This window comes from Cucurbita pepo, chromosome LG04 (genome assembly GCF_002806865.2).
Source record: "Cucurbita pepo subsp. pepo cultivar mu-cu-16 chromosome LG04, ASM280686v2, whole genome shotgun sequence".
Classification (NCBI taxonomy): domain Eukaryota; kingdom Viridiplantae; phylum Streptophyta; class Magnoliopsida; order Cucurbitales; family Cucurbitaceae; genus Cucurbita; species Cucurbita pepo.
Window position 1 is genome coordinate 4,269,735 of NC_036641.1, and position 21,985 is coordinate 4,291,719.

The 21,985-nt window shown below is 37.8% G+C and overlaps 3 protein-coding genes and 3 non-coding genes across 8 annotated transcripts; 4 read left to right on the forward strand and 2 right to left on the reverse strand.

Moving 5' to 3' along the window:
• Positions 1-2,133: 2,133 nt before the first annotated feature.
• Positions 2,134-7,756, reverse strand: LOC111794051 (GATA transcription factor 24-like). The gene is made up of 7 exons (XM_023676166.1): positions 6,955-7,756; positions 6,409-6,492; positions 6,173-6,306; positions 4,481-4,600; positions 4,177-4,282; positions 3,550-3,621; positions 2,134-2,632 (listed from the first exon to the last, which is right to left on the reverse strand). Exons 1-7 carry the CDS (start codon positions 7,285-7,287, stop codon positions 2,561-2,563), a joined length of 921 nt encoding a protein of 306 aa, XP_023531934.1. The 5' UTR covers positions 7,288-7,756; the 3' UTR covers positions 2,134-2,560.
• A 1,000-nt stretch (positions 7,757-8,756) lies between these two features.
• LOC111793968 (KH domain-containing protein HEN4-like) lies at positions 8,757-14,771 on the reverse strand. Its single transcript, XM_023676061.1, has 7 exons — positions 13,924-14,771; positions 11,449-11,892; positions 11,055-11,330; positions 10,259-10,555; positions 10,075-10,163; positions 9,375-9,486; positions 8,757-9,040 (listed from the first exon to the last, which is right to left on the reverse strand). Exons 1-7 carry the CDS (start codon positions 14,566-14,568, stop codon positions 8,903-8,905), a joined length of 2,001 nt encoding a protein of 666 aa, XP_023531829.1. The 5' UTR covers positions 14,569-14,771; the 3' UTR covers positions 8,757-8,902.
• A 1,204-nt stretch (positions 14,772-15,975) lies between these two features.
• TRNAG-GCC lies at positions 15,976-16,046 on the forward strand. The gene has a single exon. It is a non-coding gene; the product is annotated as a tRNA-Gly (tRNA).
• A 394-nt stretch (positions 16,047-16,440) lies between these two features.
• On the forward strand, positions 16,441-16,511 carry TRNAG-GCC. The gene has a single exon. It is a non-coding gene; the product is annotated as a tRNA-Gly (tRNA).
• Positions 16,512-16,854: 343 nt separating this feature from the next.
• On the forward strand, positions 16,855-21,698 carry LOC111792330 (nicotinamidase 1-like). 3 transcript variants are annotated; one of them, XR_002814778.1, is made up of 6 exons: positions 16,855-16,938; positions 17,143-17,253; positions 18,975-19,158; positions 20,073-20,242; positions 20,795-21,122; positions 21,409-21,698. XR_002814778.1 is itself a non-coding variant. In XM_023673720.1 (5 exons), the coding sequence occupies exons 1-5, from the start codon at positions 16,864-16,866 to the stop codon at positions 20,613-20,615; spliced, it is 618 nt and encodes a 205-aa protein (XP_023529488.1). In that variant the 5' UTR covers positions 16,855-16,863; the 3' UTR covers positions 20,616-20,724. The 3 variants fall into 3 exon arrangements, 2 of the variants coding, with proteins under 2 accessions (XP_023529488.1, XP_023529487.1); XM_023673720.1 differs by lacking the exons at positions 20,795-21,122; positions 21,409-21,698 and adding an exon at positions 20,502-20,724 and having other exon boundaries at positions 20,073-20,206; XM_023673719.1 differs by lacking the exons at positions 20,795-21,122; positions 21,409-21,698 and adding an exon at positions 20,385-20,678 and having other exon boundaries at positions 20,073-20,206.
• Positions 19,887-19,957, forward strand: TRNAG-GCC. Its single transcript has one exon. It is a non-coding gene; the product is annotated as a tRNA-Gly (tRNA).
• Positions 21,699-21,985: the final 287 nt, after the last annotated feature.

The window sequence follows — 21,985 nt, forward strand, 5'->3', positions numbered from 1 at the left end:
TCCAGTTGATTGGAGTTAAGTAGAAAAAGATACAAAAATTTTAAAAAATAGAAAGAATTAAAAATCGTGATAAATTATGGACTTCTGCACAAACACGAGGATGAATGGCGTCGTGCAACTAGCCGAGTTGATGCCAATGAGAGAGATGCACGTTGTGGAAAAGAGAAGTCACGTGTCGCCATGCAGTTAGTCAGGGGAATCGGACCCGCACCTGAGAACTGGCTTGTGGTCCAACCCTCTTCGCTTAACCTAAGAACAAAGGCGCGACCTGGTTCAATACCCTCGACTCAAGTTGCCCGCCTAACTCGACTCAACCAAGAATCGTCTATCTGCGTGTGTCACGTGTTGTGCAAGGAGCACGTGTCTCCTTCCTAGGCACGCATATGTACTCGCACGTGGGAAGCCCTCCAAGCATATGGAAGCGTGTGAACATGCATGGTGGGTCTAATTGTATCTTGTCCGACCTCTATTTGATTGTTTTCTACTCTTATTTAGGTACTGGCCTTAATTTCACATGTATAAGGACCTGCCAATGAATTTTTCAGAAATTGGAGTTCCTAACATGTAGAAAAGCTAGCTCAGAAGGAAAGTCTCATCCATATAAATAGTTGTTCTAACTTTTCTCAAGCAATACTTGTAGGGATGGTTAGGACGTGCAATCATGCGAGCATTTTTTACCTAAGTGGTTAGAATATGCATGTTTAGAATTTGAGAATGGAAATTTTGGATGAGTATGCATTCTATGTATGCTAAGGAAAATTACAGAAATACCCTAAGATGAGATCTCGAGATGCATGCTGCTTTTTAAGTTTACTACTAAATTAGGAAGGGAATTTGCATGTTTAGAACAAAAGTTGGGCAATTTGGACGAGTACGCTATTTATAATGTAAGAAATTATCGAAATATCCTTAGTACGAGATTTGCATTTTATGGTGTTTTAAATGCTTTCCGCTGTGATAGAATGAAGGATGAGCTTTTGTGATTTGTACTCTTGATATTGATTGATGTTATCTCCCTATATAGCTTGCATGAATGTTTAGTTTATGACTTCAGTGCTAGAGTGTTATTGATTCATTTTATAGAACTAAAGTGGTATCGAGTTGACCTAGGTTAGTATGTTTCCAGTAGACTGTGCAGTGTAGGATCGTGAGCAACGATCAGAGATCTAGACCTATATGCATCCAGAGAATGGATTAGCTCCAAGGGGTTGATCCTAAACGTCTTAGAAACGAGAGAAGAGATTTATACTGCCTAAACACTCCTAAGAACCTAGTAGATTGCCATAACACCTAAGAATGTCAAAGGTAGCTTTCCATGCCATTAGCAGTATGTACGGTGTCATCATAACCTCCGCTAGTAGCTCTCAAGGCTGTTAGCTGTTTAACGATGTCATCAGAATCTCCACCACCTTTCCACTTTAGTATTAGTACTGTTGAAATAGGTCTAGGCCAGTTAGGGTAGTGCATCAAGGCAACGAATAGATGGCTGAAAAATGTGAGTCACACTCCAAACTAGGGTAATTTTATGGTCCTGATAAAAGGTTTCACCAACTAACCTTCCATGGATGACATGCAGGCTAGCAATCACCATACTATCCCACCAAAACTTTATGAGATAGTGTCTCAACCTAGGACACCTATGTTTCACTACATAGGCTGCGCAAGCTACCAAAGTCAAAGAACATAAAGGTTCGGAAACCTATATCGACCCCTGGGGATAAGATTCAAAACAGAATCTTTTGGAACTTCAAGATCTTTCTAGAAGCTCAAATAACCGTAGAATTAGGCCTAAACTTCCTAGAAGGTAGAATTAATTAGGCCTAAACTTTCTAGAACCTATGGTAAAGCCTCTGATACCTTCTAAAATAAGGATACGAGGAGAGTTTATAGGTAAGTTGCTTACTAAGTACACTTTTAATAGGTAAGTTGCTTACTAAATACACTTTTATACTCACTCTTTTACCCTTCTTTTTCAGGTGCTCCCAAGTTGTCGATTAAGGTGGGGAGCATTTAAGAGTTGCATTGTCACAAGGAGGTCGTTCCAAAGTGTCAGCTTTCTCCATCTGTAATTAACTCAACAACAACAACAACAAAAAAAAAAAAAAAAAAAAATGTTATACTTGGACGAGAAGCAAGAAGAAGAAATTACGGATTTACCCTTAAATACAAAAGTACGTAAAATACCCCTGGTTGGAGGCCAGAAATTACACTATTATTTAATTTATTTGTAAGCTAATAAGAAGAAAAACAAAAAAAAGGAAGGAGTGTGATGAATGTGAAGCATTTAATCGCCCATTTACAGAGAGGGATGGAAGATTGTAGAGAATAAATAAGATAGCTTAGTAATCAACTTATCAGAGCCTTTGATCCCACCATTGAAAAGTGCAAGAATTTTGAGCACCAACCTTCTACATCTCATCTATATTTACACCTATTGGTTGCAAATGGGGAAGCAATTCTTCTTATAACTCTCTCTAAACTGCACACACAACTGGTTGGAATACTCACATGGTGGCTCCTTCTTCAACTTTTGTACATCTACCTTCTCTGCTTTATCGCCCTATTTACCACCATTAGAAGCGAGGGCATCCACGTTTATAGCAGCATCGGACTCGTTGGCTTCACCGTCGCTCTAATACAAGAAAAAATGGAAAGTTTAAGATCAGAGGCTAACGTTTTTATGTCAAACAAACACGACGTTCTTCTCTCATACAAGAAAAAATGGAAAGTTTACGACTAGAGGCTAATATTTTCACGTCAAACAAACATGATGTTCTGCTCTGGTACAAGAAAAAATGGAAAGTTTACGATCAGAGGCTAATATTTTTATGTCAAACAAAGAGGACGTTCCGCTCTGATACAAGAAAAAATGGAATGCTTAAGATCAGAGGCTAACATTTTCACGTCAAACAAATATGACACTTCACTCTAATACAGAAAAAATGGAAAGTTTATGATAAGAGGCTAACATTTTCACGTCAAACAAATATGACAATCCGTTCTGATACAAGAAAAATGGAAAGTTTACGATCAGAGGCTAACATTTTCACGTCGAACAAATATGATATGACACTCCACTCTGATACAAGAAAAATGGAAAGTTTACGATCAGAGGCTAACATTTTCACGTCAAACAAATATGACACTCCGTTCTGAAACAAGAAAAATGGAAAGTTTACGATTAGAGGCTAACATTTTCACGTCAAACAAACACGACATTCCTCTCTGATAAAAGAAGAAATGGTACGATCAGAGGCTAACATTTTCACGTCAAACAAACACGATGATCCACTTTGATACAAGAAAAAACGGAAATTTACGATTAGAGGCTAACGTTTTCAAGTCAAACAAAAACAACGTTCCTAACCCCTAGACTGTTCGTATAGAAGTTTGGTGTTCAATGGGGATCGAGATGATTTCTTCTAAAGCAGTTCACAGGATAAGAAAAAGAGAAGGAAATAAAAACAGTTATTTGATCGTTGATGATTCTTTAGAGTAGCTGTTCGTATCTAATTATTGATTCTTTCTCAACTTGATTTGAATGTGTACCTGTTCAGTCTCCTTCACAGAGGGCTCCTGAATGCCAGCGGTTGAAACCTTGGAAAGATCCCTCAAAATTCCCTATTGCATTCAGAGTTCACTAATGAGAATTCGAGCAGTAAAGCTCATCCATTGACATGCCATGGAACATTTAGTTTGCTACAAAGAACAGAACCAATATGACTCTAAGAAAGCTCATGCGAAAAAATCGGGGAAAAAACAGACATTTCGTGGCGAAAGGTGGTTTGGTGGAACTCTATAGACAAGAACAAACTGAGTGTATGAAAATCTTACAACTAAAACACGCAAGGATATGCGAACCGCCCAGAAAACTTTAATGCTACAACAAAACGCAATCCAGCGTACCCGAATGCTCTGGTTCAAACAAGTTTTCCGTCCTAACCAATGAAAAACTATTAACAAAGACTGATCTGCTAAACGAACTTGGAAGTCAAAACCTTTATCAACTTAATGAAAGCATCTTCTGGATGAAAACCACAAATCTAGCACATTTGACAATGAAATGTTGAACACAGATGCATATCATGCAGATTTCACTCCAAGATACTGCAAATCACTTCGTGGATGATGTTATATCACCTAAAGAACTCTTAAATTTGGATTAATAAAACAAACCTTATTGGCCCACTTCAGCCCACATGCGTTGCACAGAGTCCTCGGGCCTGCTGGTCCTCGACGCATCATTGGGGTAGATTTTGAACTCACTCCACAATGTGTGCATCTGCATAAGAATCATTGAAGACAATATCGTAAAAAAATTAGCGGATTTACAATTTCCATTCTGAATGAGAATTGAGCATCTTGACATTCCAGTTGGATGCAAAACAAACCGGCAAGGTGACACAGAGATGATCCTCAGACTACCAGCAGGGTTATCGAAAGTTAGAAAATGGGACTCGTGATAATCGACAATACTTACGAAGTTTCCAACAAGCCATCATCTTGACCAGAATCCAAAGTTAGAGCCAAGACTGAAGATGAGCCCACTTCATCTGCACTAGCTTTAGATGATATAAACTGGCCCTTCTTCCGCTGCATTCTGTTGAGTCCAGACGAGTTGTTAGAATAAGTCTCAAGAACAAAATCATCTTTTCTCTCCTTCCATGGTTAGATCTTAAACTCTTAACTGTCATACGCTGAGCCCAACAGACGATGAGATGGGAATTGCAACAAAGTAATTTAGTATATATGCTCTGGATAAAGGAGATGAAGGAATATCACATTGAATTGCATACAACAGAAACAGCATTGATTTAATGATGAAAATGTATCTTTAAAAGTACACTAAGATATGCTTTCTCCAATACATCATAACAGCTATTGTCAGATCTCACATCAATTGGAGAGGAGAACAAAGCATTCTTTATAAGAGTGTGAAAACCTCTCCCTAGCAGACTCGTTTTAAAAACCTTGAGGGAAAACCTGAAAGGGAAAGCCCAAAGAGGACAATTTCTGCTACCGGTAGGTTTTGGCTATTACAAATGGTATTAGAGCCAGATACTGGGTGATGAGCCAACGAGGAGGCTGAGCCCCGAGAGGGGGTGGACACGAGGCGGTGTGCCAGCAAGGACGTTGGGCCCCAAAGGGAGGTGAATTTGGAGGTCCCACATCAATTTGAGAAGGAAACGAGTGTCAGCGAGGACGCTAGGCCCTAAAAGGAGGTGGATTGTGAGATCCCACATTGGTTGGAGAAGAGAACGAAGCATTCTTTATAAGGGTGTGGAAACCTCTCCCTAGAAGACGCGTTTTAAAAACATTAAGCGAGGACGCTAGGCCCTAAAAGGAGGTGGATTGTGAGATCCCACATTGGTTGGAGAAGAGAACGAAGCATTATTTATAAGGGTGTGGAAACCTCTCCCTAGAAGACGCGTTTTAAAAACATTAAGCGAGGACGCTAGGCCCTAAAAGGAGGTGGATTGTGAGATCCCACATTGGTTGGAGAAGAGAACGAAGCATTATTTATAAGGGTGTGGAAACCTCTCCCTAGAAGACGCGTTTTAAAAACATTAAGCGAGGACGCTAGGCCCTAAAAGGAGGTGGATTGTGAGATCCCACATTGGTTGGAGAAGAGAACGAAGCATTATTTATAAGGGTGTGGAAACCTCTCCCTAAAAGACGCATTTTAAAAACATCAAGGAGAAGTCCGAAAGGGAAAGTCCAAAGAGGACAATATCTGCTAGCAGTGGGCTTGGACTGTTACCGTTATAAATTTCTCTTCTTTCCTTTTCGGAAAGTTATTAGAAATATAAATTTGTTTTCACAAGATCAAAGAAATCATAAGTTATTCCGATGAACTTCTATCTTACTCAAATATTGTAATTTCCTTTCGAAGTAACCATGAAATAGCTGTGTTATACTAATCCCTACTATTTTTCAATACTCAATTCTACTTGATATACCGACAGACCCCCAACGACTAAGGTGCGTGCTCGTAAACAGGAAGGGAGAGTGCGGTGTGGGATGATGTATTTGTGTCGAACCCAAGCATATTAGTTAGTAACACAGTTGAAAGAGAGGGAATATAGAGAGGAGATAGAGAGGGAGCTCTCTATGGTCTCTTGACTTGAACCATACCTTCTAACACATATATAAAATGGTATCTATCATATACCTGAGTGCAACTTCTTTTCGCACATTGTAACGGATTTTCTTCCCGAAACACCTTTCTTTCCTCTTCTCTCGAAACCTACTCAATGAAGCAGCTCTTTGCGGTTGCGCCGACCTGACAGGAAAGCCATCAGCACCCTGCAGGATTACAGCAGAAGTGAGTTAGAAAACCAACAGCACCAGATGATTTAAACCAATATCTGTAAGGTAAACCATTCAAATGATAGTTTGTATGGATACCTGTTGATTGACAGGAACACTTCCAACAGCAGGAATACCAGAAGGAACTTCATATCCACCTAAAAGCAAAAGTACGGCTTGCACCTGTCAAATTTAACCACAAAAAACTTAAACCCCTCGAGTTCGTATTCATGTATTTGAACATCGAACCAAATGCTTCCTAAATCTAATTCGGCAACCAGTCTCGCCTTCGATTCAACTCACACAATCTTGTTCATTCGTCATCATATTTCTTCTTTTTCGATAATCTTTTACAAGAAACAACAATCCATTCATCATCAAAAAGTCCCACTAGGAAACTAATATAGTCTAAAACTTGTAACCCAACAATGGTTTATTTTACATAAACGCTCCCTAATTTGAGTAAGTTACAAAAAGAATCTCAATCTCAAAACGAGCTTGGAATTGAATACCATAAAGAAGCACTAGGCTTGGCTAGATCAAGTAGTTCAACTTCAAATAGTATAAATCTTCAGCAAGTAGCAGAATAATTGCATAAGTAATGGACAAATTACAAAGGTCATGAACACCCAATTCAAAACAAACCTTGTCCGGCGATACAGAGTCAAAAGCGTAAACCTCCCCTCTGAATGACAGCGTGAGCTGATCGGCACCACCGTTTCCAATCAAAGGGTTGTAATCAGAGCTGGAAATATACGCCGAAGGAACAATATCCTGGACTCGGTTCATCGCTGAGACCGAGCCGCTCATCTCCCCGGAGTCTTCAAAGCGCATCTGCGGGTTGTCGATGGATTCTTCCCGGCCGGTAACGTTGTCGTCTTCATCGCCAACTTGAGTCTGAACGTTATCCAAATCCTGGGCAACGTTGTTCATGACTCCGGAACCGTACATCACGTCTTGGAAATTGGAGTCCGGCATTTCTTGTAGAATTACATAGATAGGCCAAGAACACGCTAATTTAACAAGAATCGAAAAAATCCCAAGCAAAAAAAAAAAAAAAAGCCCAAAAATCTTATAAACCAAACACGACGAATGATCAAAAAGATCAGCAGAAAAATCTCGACGAGAAACAGACAATTTAGAACTCACAAAGCCTTAAATTTCAAATTCCAAACAGGACAGCTCTACACAAGGGGGTAACAATTCAACCCTGCCTAAAAGAAAAAGAAAATTGGGTAAAGCTCAAAATTCAATCCCAAAAAATTCAACAGCGAATGTTAAACCCTAGAAAATCCAAAGCAATATCGGAAGGCGGAAGAAGAAGATGCAGTGAAGGTAAAAATTAATAATAATGGCGGAAGTACGAGCAGGAAGAGGGAAATGAAAGATTGAATTGGCAAATGGGAATCAGAATTTTCATAAGCAAATTGGAGGAAGAATGTGGATGGAGAATCAGATGACATGAACTGAAAAAGGACCTTCAAGTTGAGGGTTTTTACGGTTGATGCCACTCCATTTCATATTAACTTCCGACGGGATAAAAGCAATCGGCCGGCGGCGAACCAGCGCCGGCGAGAAGACAAAAGCCATCTTCAATAATATTAAAATATTTCTATTTTAAGATAAAAATCAATTTATATTCTTAAACTAATAATTATATAATTTTTAATGCGTTATCAATTTAAATGTATAAACTAAATATTTCAATTCAAATTATTTACTATTTTCAAATGAATAAACTAAATATTTTTTAATGCATATTTTAACTTAAAATCAAAATCAAAGGAATTTTGTATGTTCTTTTATTCTTTTTCTATTTTATCATAAATAATTAAACTATATTTAAATACAAATTAGCTATATAAATTAGATAAATTATCCCCCTCATAGAACAGCTTTCTTTTTTCTTTTTTTTCTTTTTTTTTTTTTTTTTGAGAAAATAAATAATATAATTAAAGATTGATGAGTACAAAAACATTCAATTGTCTTCAATTCATATAAATATTCCCACACAAAACAAATATTTCCCCGCAGAAAAAAAAAAGGAAAAAGAAAAAGAAAAACGAAACCTTCTAACTCTACCAGTGAAGAACTCGGCCGGGAACTGCCCATCTTCACGGCNATCATATAATTTTTGTCTTATTGTCTTGAAATCTCTTCACAATAATCCTTACTATAACGGTCGAGTCTAGAATGACAAAAAAAAATGCTTATCACAAAACATTATACTTTCTAGGATTTTCAAAATCCAACAATACTGTTAAAAGGGTTATTTTCAAGTGGGTTTTTTTTTTTTTTTTTTTCCTTTTTTGAGTGGTGGTGGTGGTGGGCGGCGGTGGTGGCTGTGATGGTGGTGGGCGGTGGTGGGTGGTGGGGAAGTGTCTCAGCTGGGTCATCCCTTTGTGATTTGGAGGGGCTGAGCTCAGCTTACAAAGATTTATAAGAGATGCAAGAAATGGCATTAGAGCCAAATAGCCTTTCCTAAGAACTAATGAGATTGGAATGAACTTATCGGCCTGAGTTGGATTTTAGTGTACAATATTTCCAGGGAGGGATTCAAAAAGGATATTTATAAATTTTGGAGTCGAGCTTGTCATGAGGATCCGGTGAGGATGAAGGCGTGGAGGAGGCTTTGTGCAGCCTGGGTTTCGTCCGGTGTCCCAGATATGACAATAAGTCGATTGCTTGTTAGGGGATCGGGTTCGTGCACCGTCACCATCGCACCAGAAATCTGATAAAACCAGAAGAAAACCAGAGATTCAACCATACTAGCTCTACATAATGACAGCAGGGAAGTGAATGTGATCAAGGCTCAAGCCCACCGCTGGCAGATATTGTTTTTTTTGGGTTTTCCCTCAAGGTTTTTAAAACGCATCTGCTAGGGAGAGGTTTCCACACCTTTATAAAGAGTGTTTCATTCTCCTCCACAACCGATGTGGGATCTCACAATCCACCCCATTCGGGGTCCAGCGTCCTCGCTGGCACTCGTTCCATTCTCTAATCGATGTGGGACTTCAAAGTTCGCCATTATGGTATGAAACCAATATTATAAGCATATATTTTACCTGTCTTAGACGAGCCAAATTTGTGCCATTCTCTCCGTACACTAAGCTGATAACATCTTCGGGAACTATAAGTTCTACAGTAGTGTTCGTAACTAAAGCAGTCTTGCTCCCGCTGCCAACATCATGAAGGCAAAAGTTAGAAGACTCCCTAAAATGATGAGCCGATTCAAAATCTTAAACTCAATTTTCCTAATAAAGCAGGTAGGAACCAATAGATTTTCAGCTACAAAACTTCTACTACAATTGCACGTACTTATATTCAAATGGTGCTAGAAATTTTGGCATAAAGGTCGGGGGATGATTGGGGCGTGGGCATAAAGGTCTCAATTAGAGTTTAGGGTTTAGGGTTTAGGTTATTACTTCCTTGGTAGCTTAACACATGTACTCTTTACCTACTTATACGTTCATGGCACAAGACAGTATGACAGGAGCTCACTATCTCTATTCTTGAACGAGGTAAATAAATAGATGCTAATCCTATGCCAATTACATCACAAATTTGACTGAAGCCGAGGAAGTACGGCCAGCATTAAGATAGGATTTGATTGTTCTAGTCTGTCAGCTCCTATGTTCGCGGAAAGTCGAAGGCAACAAGATAACTCGTATCAACAAGATCAGCCAAGTTAACAAATTTTCAATCCAGTGCCCATATTTTCAAATTTCAAGCTGTCTTATAGACAAGAATGTATGTGTTACCAACCTGCCAAGATGTACTCCGCCCCTATGGGATGGTGGTGGCAAACCCCTGCCAGCATCTGATATGGTCCTAGAACTTATCCCAGATAAAGACTGCAATCACGTACAAAGAAAACTAGATAATTGGAATTGGCAAAGGTAAAACCTTTGTTTTTTCGTTGGAGGGGGATGTGGTAAAGAAAATCTACCTGTGATGCCCATAACCCAGGTGATGATGAACTGTCTAAACTGTGAGAAAGACCCAAGTCATCTGTACTTTGAGTTGTATGTTGTATAAAACTACTATGAGAAGCGCCGACTGGAGTCGTTCGTGCTAGAGGTGCAGGATCCCTTAGTCTTCCATAAGGGCTGGTCTCAGGATATATATATGAACCAGCACCATTCCTTGCTCCAGAATTACTTAGGACATTAGAAAAAAGGTTATCCCGTAGTCGACCTGTAACGTTGTACAAGGCGTCTTGAACATTTGAAAACTCGCCTGAAATCTGTCAAAAGAAAAATATGAAATAACTAGAAGTTAAAGGAGCACAAAATCATTCTTCACAGCAAAACTTAGCATCACTTCTTTTGATCCATTGTTTATGCATGTAAATGAATAGTTGAAAAGAAAATATATCAGAACAGATTAACAAAATTTTGTGCTTTAGAAGAAGGAATAACATGCACGTATCTCCAATGCACACACTGGATTCATGCCCATCTGCTAACTACATTTGTGCACGCCATGCACGAAGAAAATGGAAAGAGCACAAATCAGTTCATGCTCAGTGCTCAAAGCACCTCAAATTACCCATTTATATCATGAGTGGGAAGGTTACAAGCACCTCAAATTGCCCATTTATATTCTTCTTCATTATCAATATATTTCTCTACTTTCTATCACAATAACATACTCGACAATATTCCACTCAGTCAAACATAATGCTATAAGGATGGTAAAGGAATAAATCATTCACCAGCAAACAAAATGAATTTCATTCCCACCTGAACTATTTCATCACTTTCTGCAGCACACTTTGGGACATGATCACTCGATATTATTCTTATGTTTGTACCTGTAACCTTCCTGATTTCGGAGATTATAACACCTCCTTTTCCCAACACACAACCAACTTGATTTGATGGAACAACAAGCCGTGCCACGATAGACGCTCCCTTATTTGAGCTCATGTCTTGTCCCTTCTCAATTGCCACATCTACATATCTCGAGAAAACAAGAACAACAGCCTTTTGTGCCGGCGAGTATCGCGATTCAATGTTCTTCCCAAGATGAAACAAAAATAAATGAAAGATTGATGTTAGAATATACTAGTACACAATGGATTGCAGGTACAGAAAGAAAATCAGATGGGTAAAAGACTTCAAATAGATGTCACACCTCAGATGCAGTAATACTTATCAGTCTCTCATCACAACCAGCCACCGATGGTCCAACACTTACAGTAGCACCAGATTCATTCTGAAGTGCTCTAATAATTGTACCACCCTTGCCAATGACACCCCCAATCCTATCATTAGCACAAAGAATCTTAAAAACAACATCCTGCTGTGTAACTTCCGTGTCTACTGGAGATAACACATCAGAATCTGTAGAAAATGAATGGATTCCTGACGCAAAAATGCTTGAATTGCTTGGCAAGATGGGCAGTATTGAATTCCTTTGCAAAATATGATCCAAATGTAGATCGGGTAAAGTCTCGTGGATGACTGCTTCAGCAGGTCTGCTTGCAACCATCCTCATCTTCTCACTTGGAGGACAGTCTTGAAGACATCGAGATACAGCAAGGAGTGCTTTCTTGATAGCCAAAACATCCCCTTCTATCTGTCAGAAACGATAGTATATTCATAACGGCAGAAACATGTCTGGCTAACATTAACCAAAGAGTTTGGCAGATATCAACCTCTCCTACATGTTCTAGGTAATTTCCCAACTAAAAATATATATTCAACAATAACAAAGAGATTAAGAAAGTCGACATATAAGTTGACACTTTTAAGACTTGTGGGAAGTCTCTCACGCATTTCAGAATTGCAATAACACAAGAAACTCACTTCCTGAAATAAAATTTCACAAATAAAAAACCTATAGACAAAGAAACAAATTTGATGAAAGTCAAAGAAATACTAGACCTTCATAAGTCACCATTTGTATACCCCATGAGTCCATTTGAACACACTTAGACTAATTTCATGTTCAAGAAAACTCTTACAATTTTAAATTTGAGGTACATAATCACTATAGTTTGAAATCATTTTCTTAAACCCAATTATTCTTTTCAACAATTTCAATGCCCACTCGTTCAATTCATGGTAGGAAACAATTTTATTTTTTTGCAAAAGAACATATTTGATGAAACATAATCGTGCTCAAAAAGAATTTTTTCTTCAAAGAAGATTATGATCAAGCTGCATGTCAATCTAACTTATTTAGTTCTCCTCACGATCCAGGTCCCACAAACACACACACACACACAACAAAACAAATAAAACAAACTGGAATATCCCACTGTAAAGGGCAGGCAACTAGCATACAATATAAAAATTATGTCAACCAACAAAAAAGATAAGGAAACTAAAAATCTTCTGTTGGTCTTAAAGGAATCAGGACCCAACCTGCATCCTAGCCTATCTACTTTAGTTCTTCTCACTAATCAGGTTCCAAGGCTACAGGAAAAATTATTAATAAAAAATAATTCTTTAGGAAAATAAAAAGAAAAAGAAACACTTTCCACCATAGAAGACAATTAGCAAATACCACTATAATCGCATTGATTGACTAAAAGAAATAATGACAAACTCCAGAAGCTCGGTCAATAATTTTCCCCTTGATAGGCGGCACACATACAGCTTATTTTTCATTGTGTATTAAAATGTAAAATGCATTTGCATCCAATAAGCATTTAACACAAGCTAAAGAAATGGATCAGCCACAATCTAAATTCCGATCAAGTATATTCAAGAACTAACAATATAAGGGAACGAGATTGGGAGAAAAAAAAAATTATCAGTCCTCCTTTATCTTGTTACTTTTTTTCATTCGCCAAGATCAACATCCATCATCCATCATCCACATCCACATCCACATCGGCTATTCTTTAATAAAATACCAAGCTTTCATTTGAAAAGGAAAAATGAAGGAATAGGCAATATAGAGAGAGACGGAGAAAAAGCTCAATTGAGCCTATACAGCTAACTAATTACGAACAAACAAAAAAGAAAGACAGAAAAAAAAAGGAGGCTACAAAATATGGCTCCAATTACTGAGAGATTAAAAAAAAAAAAAAGAATATCCTACAAAATGTGACTAAGGAGAAGCAATGAACTTTTCCGTAGTCCGCTTCAACTCCTCTAAAAACTCCATATTTCACTAAAAGTACTAGGTACATTGCCTTGATATGAAAATCATTTAACCCCTATCTTCGAAGAAGAGCAGAACAACATAGGTACTAGGTACCATTGCCTTGGTGTCTCACAATCAACAGAAAAACTACATATGTAATCTATAAGCAGAGTCAAAAATTTCGCAGAGAGGGGCAAAATTTTACTTCCTAGCTTTTTTACATCTATCATGATTCAGTTTTGAAATTTAGAGAGCAAATTGGAGAGAAGACTTCAACTCTTTTTACTTTGTTTAACATAATTTCTTAGCCTAAGATGTACTGAAAGGAGGGCAATTGCTCACCTCCCTCCATTCTTCACTACGCTTCCATCAAATCAAAGAACAAATCGAACGAATCTAAGCATAATGCACCAGTAAGCTGAAGTGTTATTCCAAATCCCATGCTAAAACTATAAGTTTGAATTCAACAATATAAAAACTCAAACTAAAAGAAAAGGGAGTCTTTTTCTTTACCTCAATCATCTCGTCTGAAGGTCCTGCACATGCCGGCAACTTATCTGTCAAGACCCGAATCTTACAGCCACTCTCCTTCCTTATCTTCTCCACAACCTTCCCCCCCTTGCCTATAACTGACCCAACCTGAGCCACCTCCGCCAACAATCTACAAGAAACAACTCCAACTTCAGCCCCAATTCCAACGCCCTCGCTCTCGGCCGCAACCTCCAAAATCCTCTCGAACACCTTCAGAAGCGCGTCTTGGGCCTTCGACGCCTCGACTTCAATCACACTGACCCCATTCTCGCTAGGGTTTTGATCCAGCAACACCCTGGAGGTAAGCGCTGGTGGCCCAATCACAGTAACAATCCGGTCCGGCGATTCTTTCGGAGCTTCCTCAACGCGAATCTTCGCTCCAGTAGACTGCTGAAGTTGCTTTATCACAAGCCCAGACTTCCCAATAACCCCACCGATTCTCGAAGCGTGACAGAGCATTCGAAACGCAACATGACCCGGAGGAATGATAAGCGGCGGAGGTTGCTTGAACCTCTTGGACTTAGATGAACCATTCGCCAAACCTATGTATGAGTCGCCCATTCCAGTGACCGGCGCCGTGTATGCTACAGTTCGCTTCACTGGAAGAGAGGGAAAATTACTTCCCATCTCTATATCCAATCCTTATTCCAAACCAACGGAATCTCTGGCTAGAAACTGACCACAATTATTAGAAATAAATGTGGAGCAATGGAAGATTCTTAACTGAAAATTGAACAGACTTTTGGGCGTTTGCTGCGACTGTTACAGAGAGTGAAGGAAAATTAGGGTTTTTGGATGGATTGAAGCAGAAGACTCGAAGGCGCAGGGCAGCTAAGCTGCGCGCGTTACACTGGATTCTGCTTCCTTTGGATGTTCTATTTTTTTCCCCAACAAAGTGGATAAAGTTTTGACCTAATCATGGAAATTTCCAATATTTAATCAAAATAATAATAAAATATTACTTCAATAATAATAGTAATAATAAATAAATAATACTTAAATTGTAAATGTTTAATTTTCCTTCAATTTTTTAATATTTAAATTTAGTTCAAATTTTATTCACTTTTAACTTTCTTCTTTTAAATTAAAAAACATTAAAAAAAATTTAACTTCCTCTATAAAATATAAAAAAAATTTAAAATATAACTTCCTCCGCCCAAGTTTGATCCTTTAGATTCAACGTCAACTATGCTACAACCTCGGATCGTTGGTGAAGAACATTATGAAACTGCGCAAAGAGTTAAACAAACCTTACAACGTTACAAAGAACTGCAGGACATTATAGCTATCCTTGGGTTGGACGAATTATCCGAAGAGGATCGCTTAACCGTAGCACGAGCACGAAAAATTGAGCGTTTCTTATCACAACCTTTTTTCGTAGCAGAAGTATTTACGGGTTCCCCGGGGAAATACGTTGGGCTAGCAGAAACAATTAGAGGGTTTAAATTAATCCTTTCCGGAGAATTAGATGGTCTTCCCGAACAAGCCTTTTATTTGGTAGGTAACATCGATGAAGCTACTGCGAAGGCTACGAACTTAGAAATGGAGAGCAAAGTGAAGAAATGACCTTAAATCTTAGTGTCCTGACTCCGAATCGAATTATTTGGGCTTCAGAAGTGAAAGAAATGATTTTAGTTACGAATAGTGGACAAATTGGTGTATTACCAAATCACGCACCTATTGCCACAGGTGTAGATATAGGTATTTTGAAAATATGCCTTACGGATAATGCCGGATGGTTAACGATGGCTCTGATGGGTGGTTTTGCTAGAATAGGCAATAATGAGGTCACTATTTTAGTAAATGATGCGGAGANTCTTTCGCAGTTGGTGCATTATGCGATTTTTTATGATATGATCGTCCCATCCGAGCAAATCATAATTTTTTTTTAAGAAACGTTTCCCATTTTGGTCCTCCCGACAATCCGGCGAAAACATTGCTTCGATGGCTTAATTGGCTTGAAGAAGCACCTATGATCTAGTAGTAGAATAGAAAAGTCGTGGATTGCTTCGACAGCTTCATTAGTTTTTAAAAGCACCAGTGATCTAGTGGTAGAATAGTACCCTGCCACGGTATAGACCCGGGTTTGATTCCCGGCTGGTGCATCATGCGATCAAAACTTCTTTTTCTTATACTAGAATGGTACCCTGCCACGGTACAAACCTGGGTTCGATTCCCGACTGGTGCATCAACTTATAGTTGAGAGCTTCGGTCTTCTCGACATCTCATTTGGGTCCTTTTTATCATTAATGTTTTTGGAGTAAGGACTTAATATAAAAGTCGTGGATTGCTTAGACAACTATATTAGCTTTTAGAAGCACCAGTGGTAGAATAGTACCCTGCCACGGTACAGACTTGGGTTTAATTCCCGACTGGTGCATCATGTGATCATAACTTCTTCTTCTTATAGTTGAGAGCTTCGGTCTTCTCGACATCCCATTTTTAAGGACTTAATATAAAAGTCATGGACTGCTTCGGCAGCTATATTGGCTTTTAGAAGCACCAGTGGTCTAGTGGTAGAATAGTACCCTGCCACGGTACAGACCCGGGTTCGATTCCCGGCTGGTGCATCATGCGATCATATAACTTCATCTTCTTATAGTTGTTGAGAGCTTCGGTCGGCTCGACATCTTGACTTAATATCGACTGGTGCATCATAACTAACCAACCATAAGAGTTTATTTGAACTTTTCTAAAGTTTAAAAATATTAATGAAAATTTAAAATTCAACAATATTTTTTGAAATTTATTTGTATTTTTTAAACGTTTTTTAAAGTAAAAAATATTAATAGTTTTATCTCAAACTAATTATTAGATTATCTTAAACTCTAAATTAAATTGAATATATATATATTTTTTGAAACTAATGATTAGATGTTATTATTTATTTATTATTTAAAATCATAATTTTATTTTGGGCAGATGAATGCAAAATTGAAGATGTTCTTGTCTGATTGTAGCCTCGTCGCTGTCGGTGAAGAAATTTCCTCTATTACGGTACGTTGAAATCCACTGATTAAGACAACAAAAGATTTCAAAGATCATCACGTTTTTCTTTTGACTAACTTGAACTGATCCAATCTCCTTAATATCAACTCCTTTTGGGAGTAATTGAACTCTGATCTCTCTTATCTTCGGCTGCCGCTTCATCTTTTCTCTGATTTCCCAAAAATGGTTTCCACCGTCATTGATCTTCTCAAGAACGAGATTCCGCTGGAGCAGGAATCTGTGGTTTTGGCTGAAGATACTGTTAATGGCCTTGTTCTTGTTGATATCATCAATGGCTTCTGCACTGTTGGCGCTGGAAATTTGGTAAGAGTTTTGCACTTGGGTTTGTTATATTGCACACTATCTGTTTGATGAAATGCCTCTGCGGTTTTTCCTGAAAATTTGGCTGTTTTCTTTCTTGTTGTTATTGCACACAATCTGTTCGATGTTATGCTTCTGTAGATTTACCGAAGAATTTGGCAAGTTTTCGTTAATTTGTTGCTTCTTTGGAATAAAATCTGTTTGATGTTATCATTCTCCTGCGTCTTAACTGGCTAGTTTATGGGTTTTTTCTACCCGTACATTTACTGGTAGAAGATTCGACCATTTGATCTATTAGTTGATGAACAAACTTAATCATTGAACTTTATTAAACTTCCCACCTTTACATATTTTGATGCTATACTTTTGCCTGGTCGACACTTGGGGGTCAACCAAGACCCCCTAATAAAACTTCGATAAACAACTTCAACTAGATTCACCTCTTGGAATTAGCCGATCTTACAAAATCGATCGGGCTGGCTAGTTGGGAAGGGATTCTTAGTGGAGAAAAGAATCGCTAAGAGATAGATTTGACTATTTGGTTAGGATGAATGAGTGACTATATAGCATGCTCTGGAAGAGATTGACCCTGAGAGTCAGTCCAGTCAAAAAGGGGAGGGCCCGTTGTCTAGACTGCATTTTGGGAGTTTGAACACCATCCCAGGTCTAATAACGGGTCTCACTCTCCATATTCTTATTCACTTTAGTTGGACTAAAATTTACATAGTCTTACTTCTCAAGTTCTAACCAAAAGATTCTATTCAATTTGGACTAAAGCAAATATAGTTCTACTTTTAGATTCTACTGAGAATCCTCGTTCTAATAAAAGTAATATTAGCAACTTGAGTGAGGTTCTACTTGTTAGGGCATAGACCTACCTTCGAGGGAAATGTTAATGGTTTGAATCTCACCTTCACCTTCACCTTCACCTCTCTTGTTAAACTAAGTAGAAATAAAATTGATGTTTTTCTCTTCTAATTAACGTTCCGTGTTTCTTTTTCTGTAAAAGGCTAGAAAATTGGTGGGATAAGAGTATTAGGTTATGGAGTTTGCTGCTTCTTTATAGCTTCACTCAATGGTTATACATATGGTTATACATACTAAAACTACATCTATGGTAAATGACATATAAAGTAAATGGTAGATAGTTATATACGTTATATTGTGGCTATATCTTGTAAAATTATATATAGTAAACCGAACCATATATGTAACTCATTAGGCAGTGCTGTAAAGATGTACTTTCTATATTCTTTGTATGACATATAAAGTAAATGGTAGATAGTTATTTACCGTAGATGATGACAATATCTGGTAAAATTATATATATAGTAAACTCAACCATATACATACCCGATTAGACCAATGCTTTGAAAATGTATTTTCTCTTCTTGTACATACTTGAAGTCATCAATATAAATCTCTAGCTAATATTTCTCATTGCATTTTCTCTCTACTGTTCTTGTGTTCATTTAGATCGAGTGTGTATTGGTGTGCGATCCTGTGAGATCCCACATCGGTTGGGGAGGAGAACGAAACATCTTTTATAAGGGCGTGGAAACCTCTCCTTAGCAGACACGTTTTAAAGCCTTAAGGGAAAGCCCGAAAAGGAAAACCCAAAGAAGACAATATCTGCTAACGGTGGACTTGGGCAGTTTCAGATCCTAACAAAGAAAATAATGTAAATTAGAACGTTGGAGTTTATGGGATGTTTTTGTTGGCAGGCACCAAGAGAACCAAACAGGCAGATCTCTGAAATGGTAGAGGAATCAGCAAGGATTGCAAGGATTTTCTGTGAGAAGAAATGGCCTGTAATGGCATTTCTTGATTCTCACCAACCAAACAAGCCTGAGGAACCATATCCTCCTCACTGTATTGCTGGTTCTGATGAATCCAACTTGGTTCCAGGCATGTCTCTCTCTCTCTCTCTCTTTCATTGTTTTTCTCTCATATCAAATCAAACAGATTGCATCAAAAACAAGTAAATGATCAGAAAATTTTAGATGAATATCATAATGATTTGAAGAAACCCATGGTTTTAGCAAATCTAGTGTATGTTTATAGGTCGAAAATATGGGAACTGGACAATAGAACCTATGACGACTTTTTAAGTAATAATTGTTAGATGAAAGTGTCCCACATCGGTTAATTTAGGGAATGGTCATGAGTTTATAATCAAATAATACACTTTCCATTGGTATGAGGCCTTTTGGGAAGCCCAAAGTAAAGCCACGAGAGCTTATGCTCAAAGTGGACAATATCATACCATTGTGGATACCATTGTGGAGAGTCGTGTTCGTCTAATATGGCATCAGAGTCATGCCCTAAATTTAGTCGTGCCAATAGATTGGTAAATCCTCAAATATAGAACAAAGGACTTCAAAAAAAAAAGACTAAGACTCTAAAGGAGTCGAGCCTCGATTAAGTGGAGAGTCGTATTCCTCTAACACAATGTCACCATTTAACTGAATCATTAGTTAGACTAAGCTGAGAGTTTGAAAATTAAGAAAGTATGTACCATTTTCAATCCAATCGATCTTTTAGGTGGAAGAATCTTAGAAACAAATTTTGCATTTTTTCGTTATATATTGTTAACTTAGGAAAATTACAATAATTGTAATTGGCTAAAACAAGAAGCACCAGTGGTCTAGTGGTAGAGTAGTACCCTGCCACGGTACAGACCCGGGTTCGATTCCCGGCTGGTGCATCTGATGTTTTTTTTTTTTGTTTTTTTTTTGAAAAGTTTCCCTCCTTTTATCATTAATGTTTTGGGGGTAAGGACTTGATAGAAAAACCGTGGACTGAGTGGATGAAAATTGCAGCACTGCGATGGGTGGAGAAGGAACCGAACGTGACGATCAGGCGAAAGGACTGCTTCGACGGCTACATTGGCTCCTTCCAGCCTGACGGCTCCAACGTCTTTGTGGATTGGATCAAACACAATCAAATCAAATCGGTATGAATCTTCTTCCACTTTTCATTTCTTTTCAATGTCTTTGTGGATTGGATCAAACACAACCAAATCGAATCTGTATGAATCTTCTTCCACTTTTCATTTCTTTTCAATAAACACGATATGATCCAGCAAGAGCTGTTGATTTGGAACTCAAACCTTTTCTTTTCTGTGGATTAAGCTTTTCGTGGTCGGAATTTGTACGGACATTTGCGTATTGGATTTCGTGTGCTCCACTATGTCCGCGAAGAATCTAGGGCTTCTCAGTCCGTTAAACGACGTCGTTTTGTACTCTCAGGCCTGTGCTACCTTTGATGTTCCTCTCCATGTTGCTACAAACACCAAAGGAGCTCTTCCTCATCCTCAGGTAATACATTTTTCGTTCTTTTTCTCTCTTTTTCTTCCTAATTGACTAATTAAAGAAAATAATCGAAATTATATAATAATAAGAAAAAAGAGTTTCGAGAAAAAAAAAATGAGAGAATATATATTTTACGTGGAGTAAGATATTTGAAAAGATTATGTTTTATATCAGATGATNATCAAATCAAATCCGTATGAATCTTCTTCCACTTTTCATTTCTTTTCAATGTCTTTGTGGATTGGATCAAACACAACCAAATCGAATCTGTATGAATCTTCTTCCACTTTTCATTTCTTTTCAATAAACACGATATGATCCAGCAAGAGCTGTTGATTTGGAACTCAAACCTTTTCTTTTCTGTGGATTAAGCTTTTCGTGGTCGGAATTTGTACGGACATTTGCGTATTGGATTTCGTGTGCTCCACTATGTCCGCGAAGAATCTAGGGCTTCTCAGTCCGTTAAACGACGTCGTTTTGTACTCTCAGGCCTGTGCTACCTTTGATGTTCCTCTCCATGTTGCTACAAACACCAAAGGAGCTCTTCCTCATCCTCAGGTAATACATTTTTCGTTCTTTTTCTCTCTTTTTCTTCCTAATTGACTAATTAAAGAAAATAATCGAAATTATATAATAATAAGAAAAAAGAGTTTCGAGAAAAAAAAAATGAGAGAATATATATTTTACGTGGAGTAAGATATTTGAAAAGATTATGTTTTATATCAGATGATTTATGTGTAGAACGCTCGCATTTGAGTCATGAAATACTTCTAATTATTTAAGTGCTCTGTTTGATTATAGTTTAATATACTTTTAACACTTTAAGTTATGAACGGGATGGCAGGAGTTCATGCACCATGTCGGCTTGTACATGGCGAAGGAAAGAGGTGCTGTTATAGCCAACAAAATATCACTAATATAAACCACCAAATAAGCCAACGTACCCACCTTACTTAAAGTAGTTAATCTTCAAATCGAATAAATAAATGGGAAGATGATCTTACCAAATAGAGAGTTTTTAAACTCGTGATGAATACTTTAAATTAATCGAACTAAAGGAAGAGATAGTAATGTTCTTGGTAACTGTCGTGTAAATTCTACAATAAATTGTGGTGTTACCTCATGTTCTTTTTTTTTCTCTCTCTCGGAATTTAACCATATTATTTATGAATAAAATGAGTCAAACCAGAATTTCTTTCGTGTCGTGTCGGAGAACAAGGCAAAGACAAGAACGGGAAGAGCTCCATCCGACCTTGAACCCGCCCCAAATAATTTTTTTTATCATTAAAATTTTAAAACATATAATATGTATTATATTATTAAAAACATATTTATATTCTTAACAATCCTTTACTTCAGAATGTATCTGTTTTTAAGTTTTTATATATCATTTTGTTTGTTTGTATGTTCTATTATGTATA

Excerpts from the sequence above, each read along its gene's own strand:
- LOC111794051 (XM_023676166.1), bottom strand. The coding sequence starts at position 7,287 with ATGCCGGACTCCAATTTCCAAGACGTGATGTACGGTTCCGGAGTCATG. Across the intron at positions 4,601-6,172 it reads CGAAAAGAAGTTGCACTCAG|AATGCAGCGGAAGAAGGGCC; the intron begins GTATATGATAGA and ends TGGACTCAACAG. Across the intron at positions 2,633-3,549 it reads CTGTGAAGGAGACTGAACAG|AGCGACGGTGAAGCCAACGA; the intron begins GTACACATTCAA and ends TTCTTGTATTAG.
- LOC111793968 (XM_023676061.1), bottom strand. The coding sequence starts at position 14,568 with ATGGGAAGTAATTTTCCCTCTCTTCCAGTGAAGCGAACTGTAGCATAC. Across the intron at positions 10,164-10,258 it reads CTGGGTTATGGGCATCACAG|TCTTTATCTGGGATAAGTTC; the intron begins GTAGATTTTCTT and ends ACGTGATTGCAG. Across the intron at positions 9,487-10,074 it reads GGCGGAGTACATCTTGGCAG|CGGGAGCAAGACTGCTTTAG; the intron begins GTTGGTAACACA and ends TGATGTTGGCAG.
- LOC111792330 (XM_023673719.1), top strand. The coding sequence starts at position 16,864 with ATGAATGCAAAATTGAAGATGTTCTTGTCTGATTGTAGCCTCGTCGCT. Across the intron at positions 17,254-18,974 it reads CTGTTGGCGCTGGAAATTTG|GCACCAAGAGAACCAAACAG; the intron begins GTAAGAGTTTTG and ends TTTTGTTGGCAG. Across the intron at positions 19,159-20,072 it reads TGAATCCAACTTGGTTCCAG|CACTGCGATGGGTGGAGAAG; the intron begins GCATGTCTCTCT and ends TGAAAATTGCAG.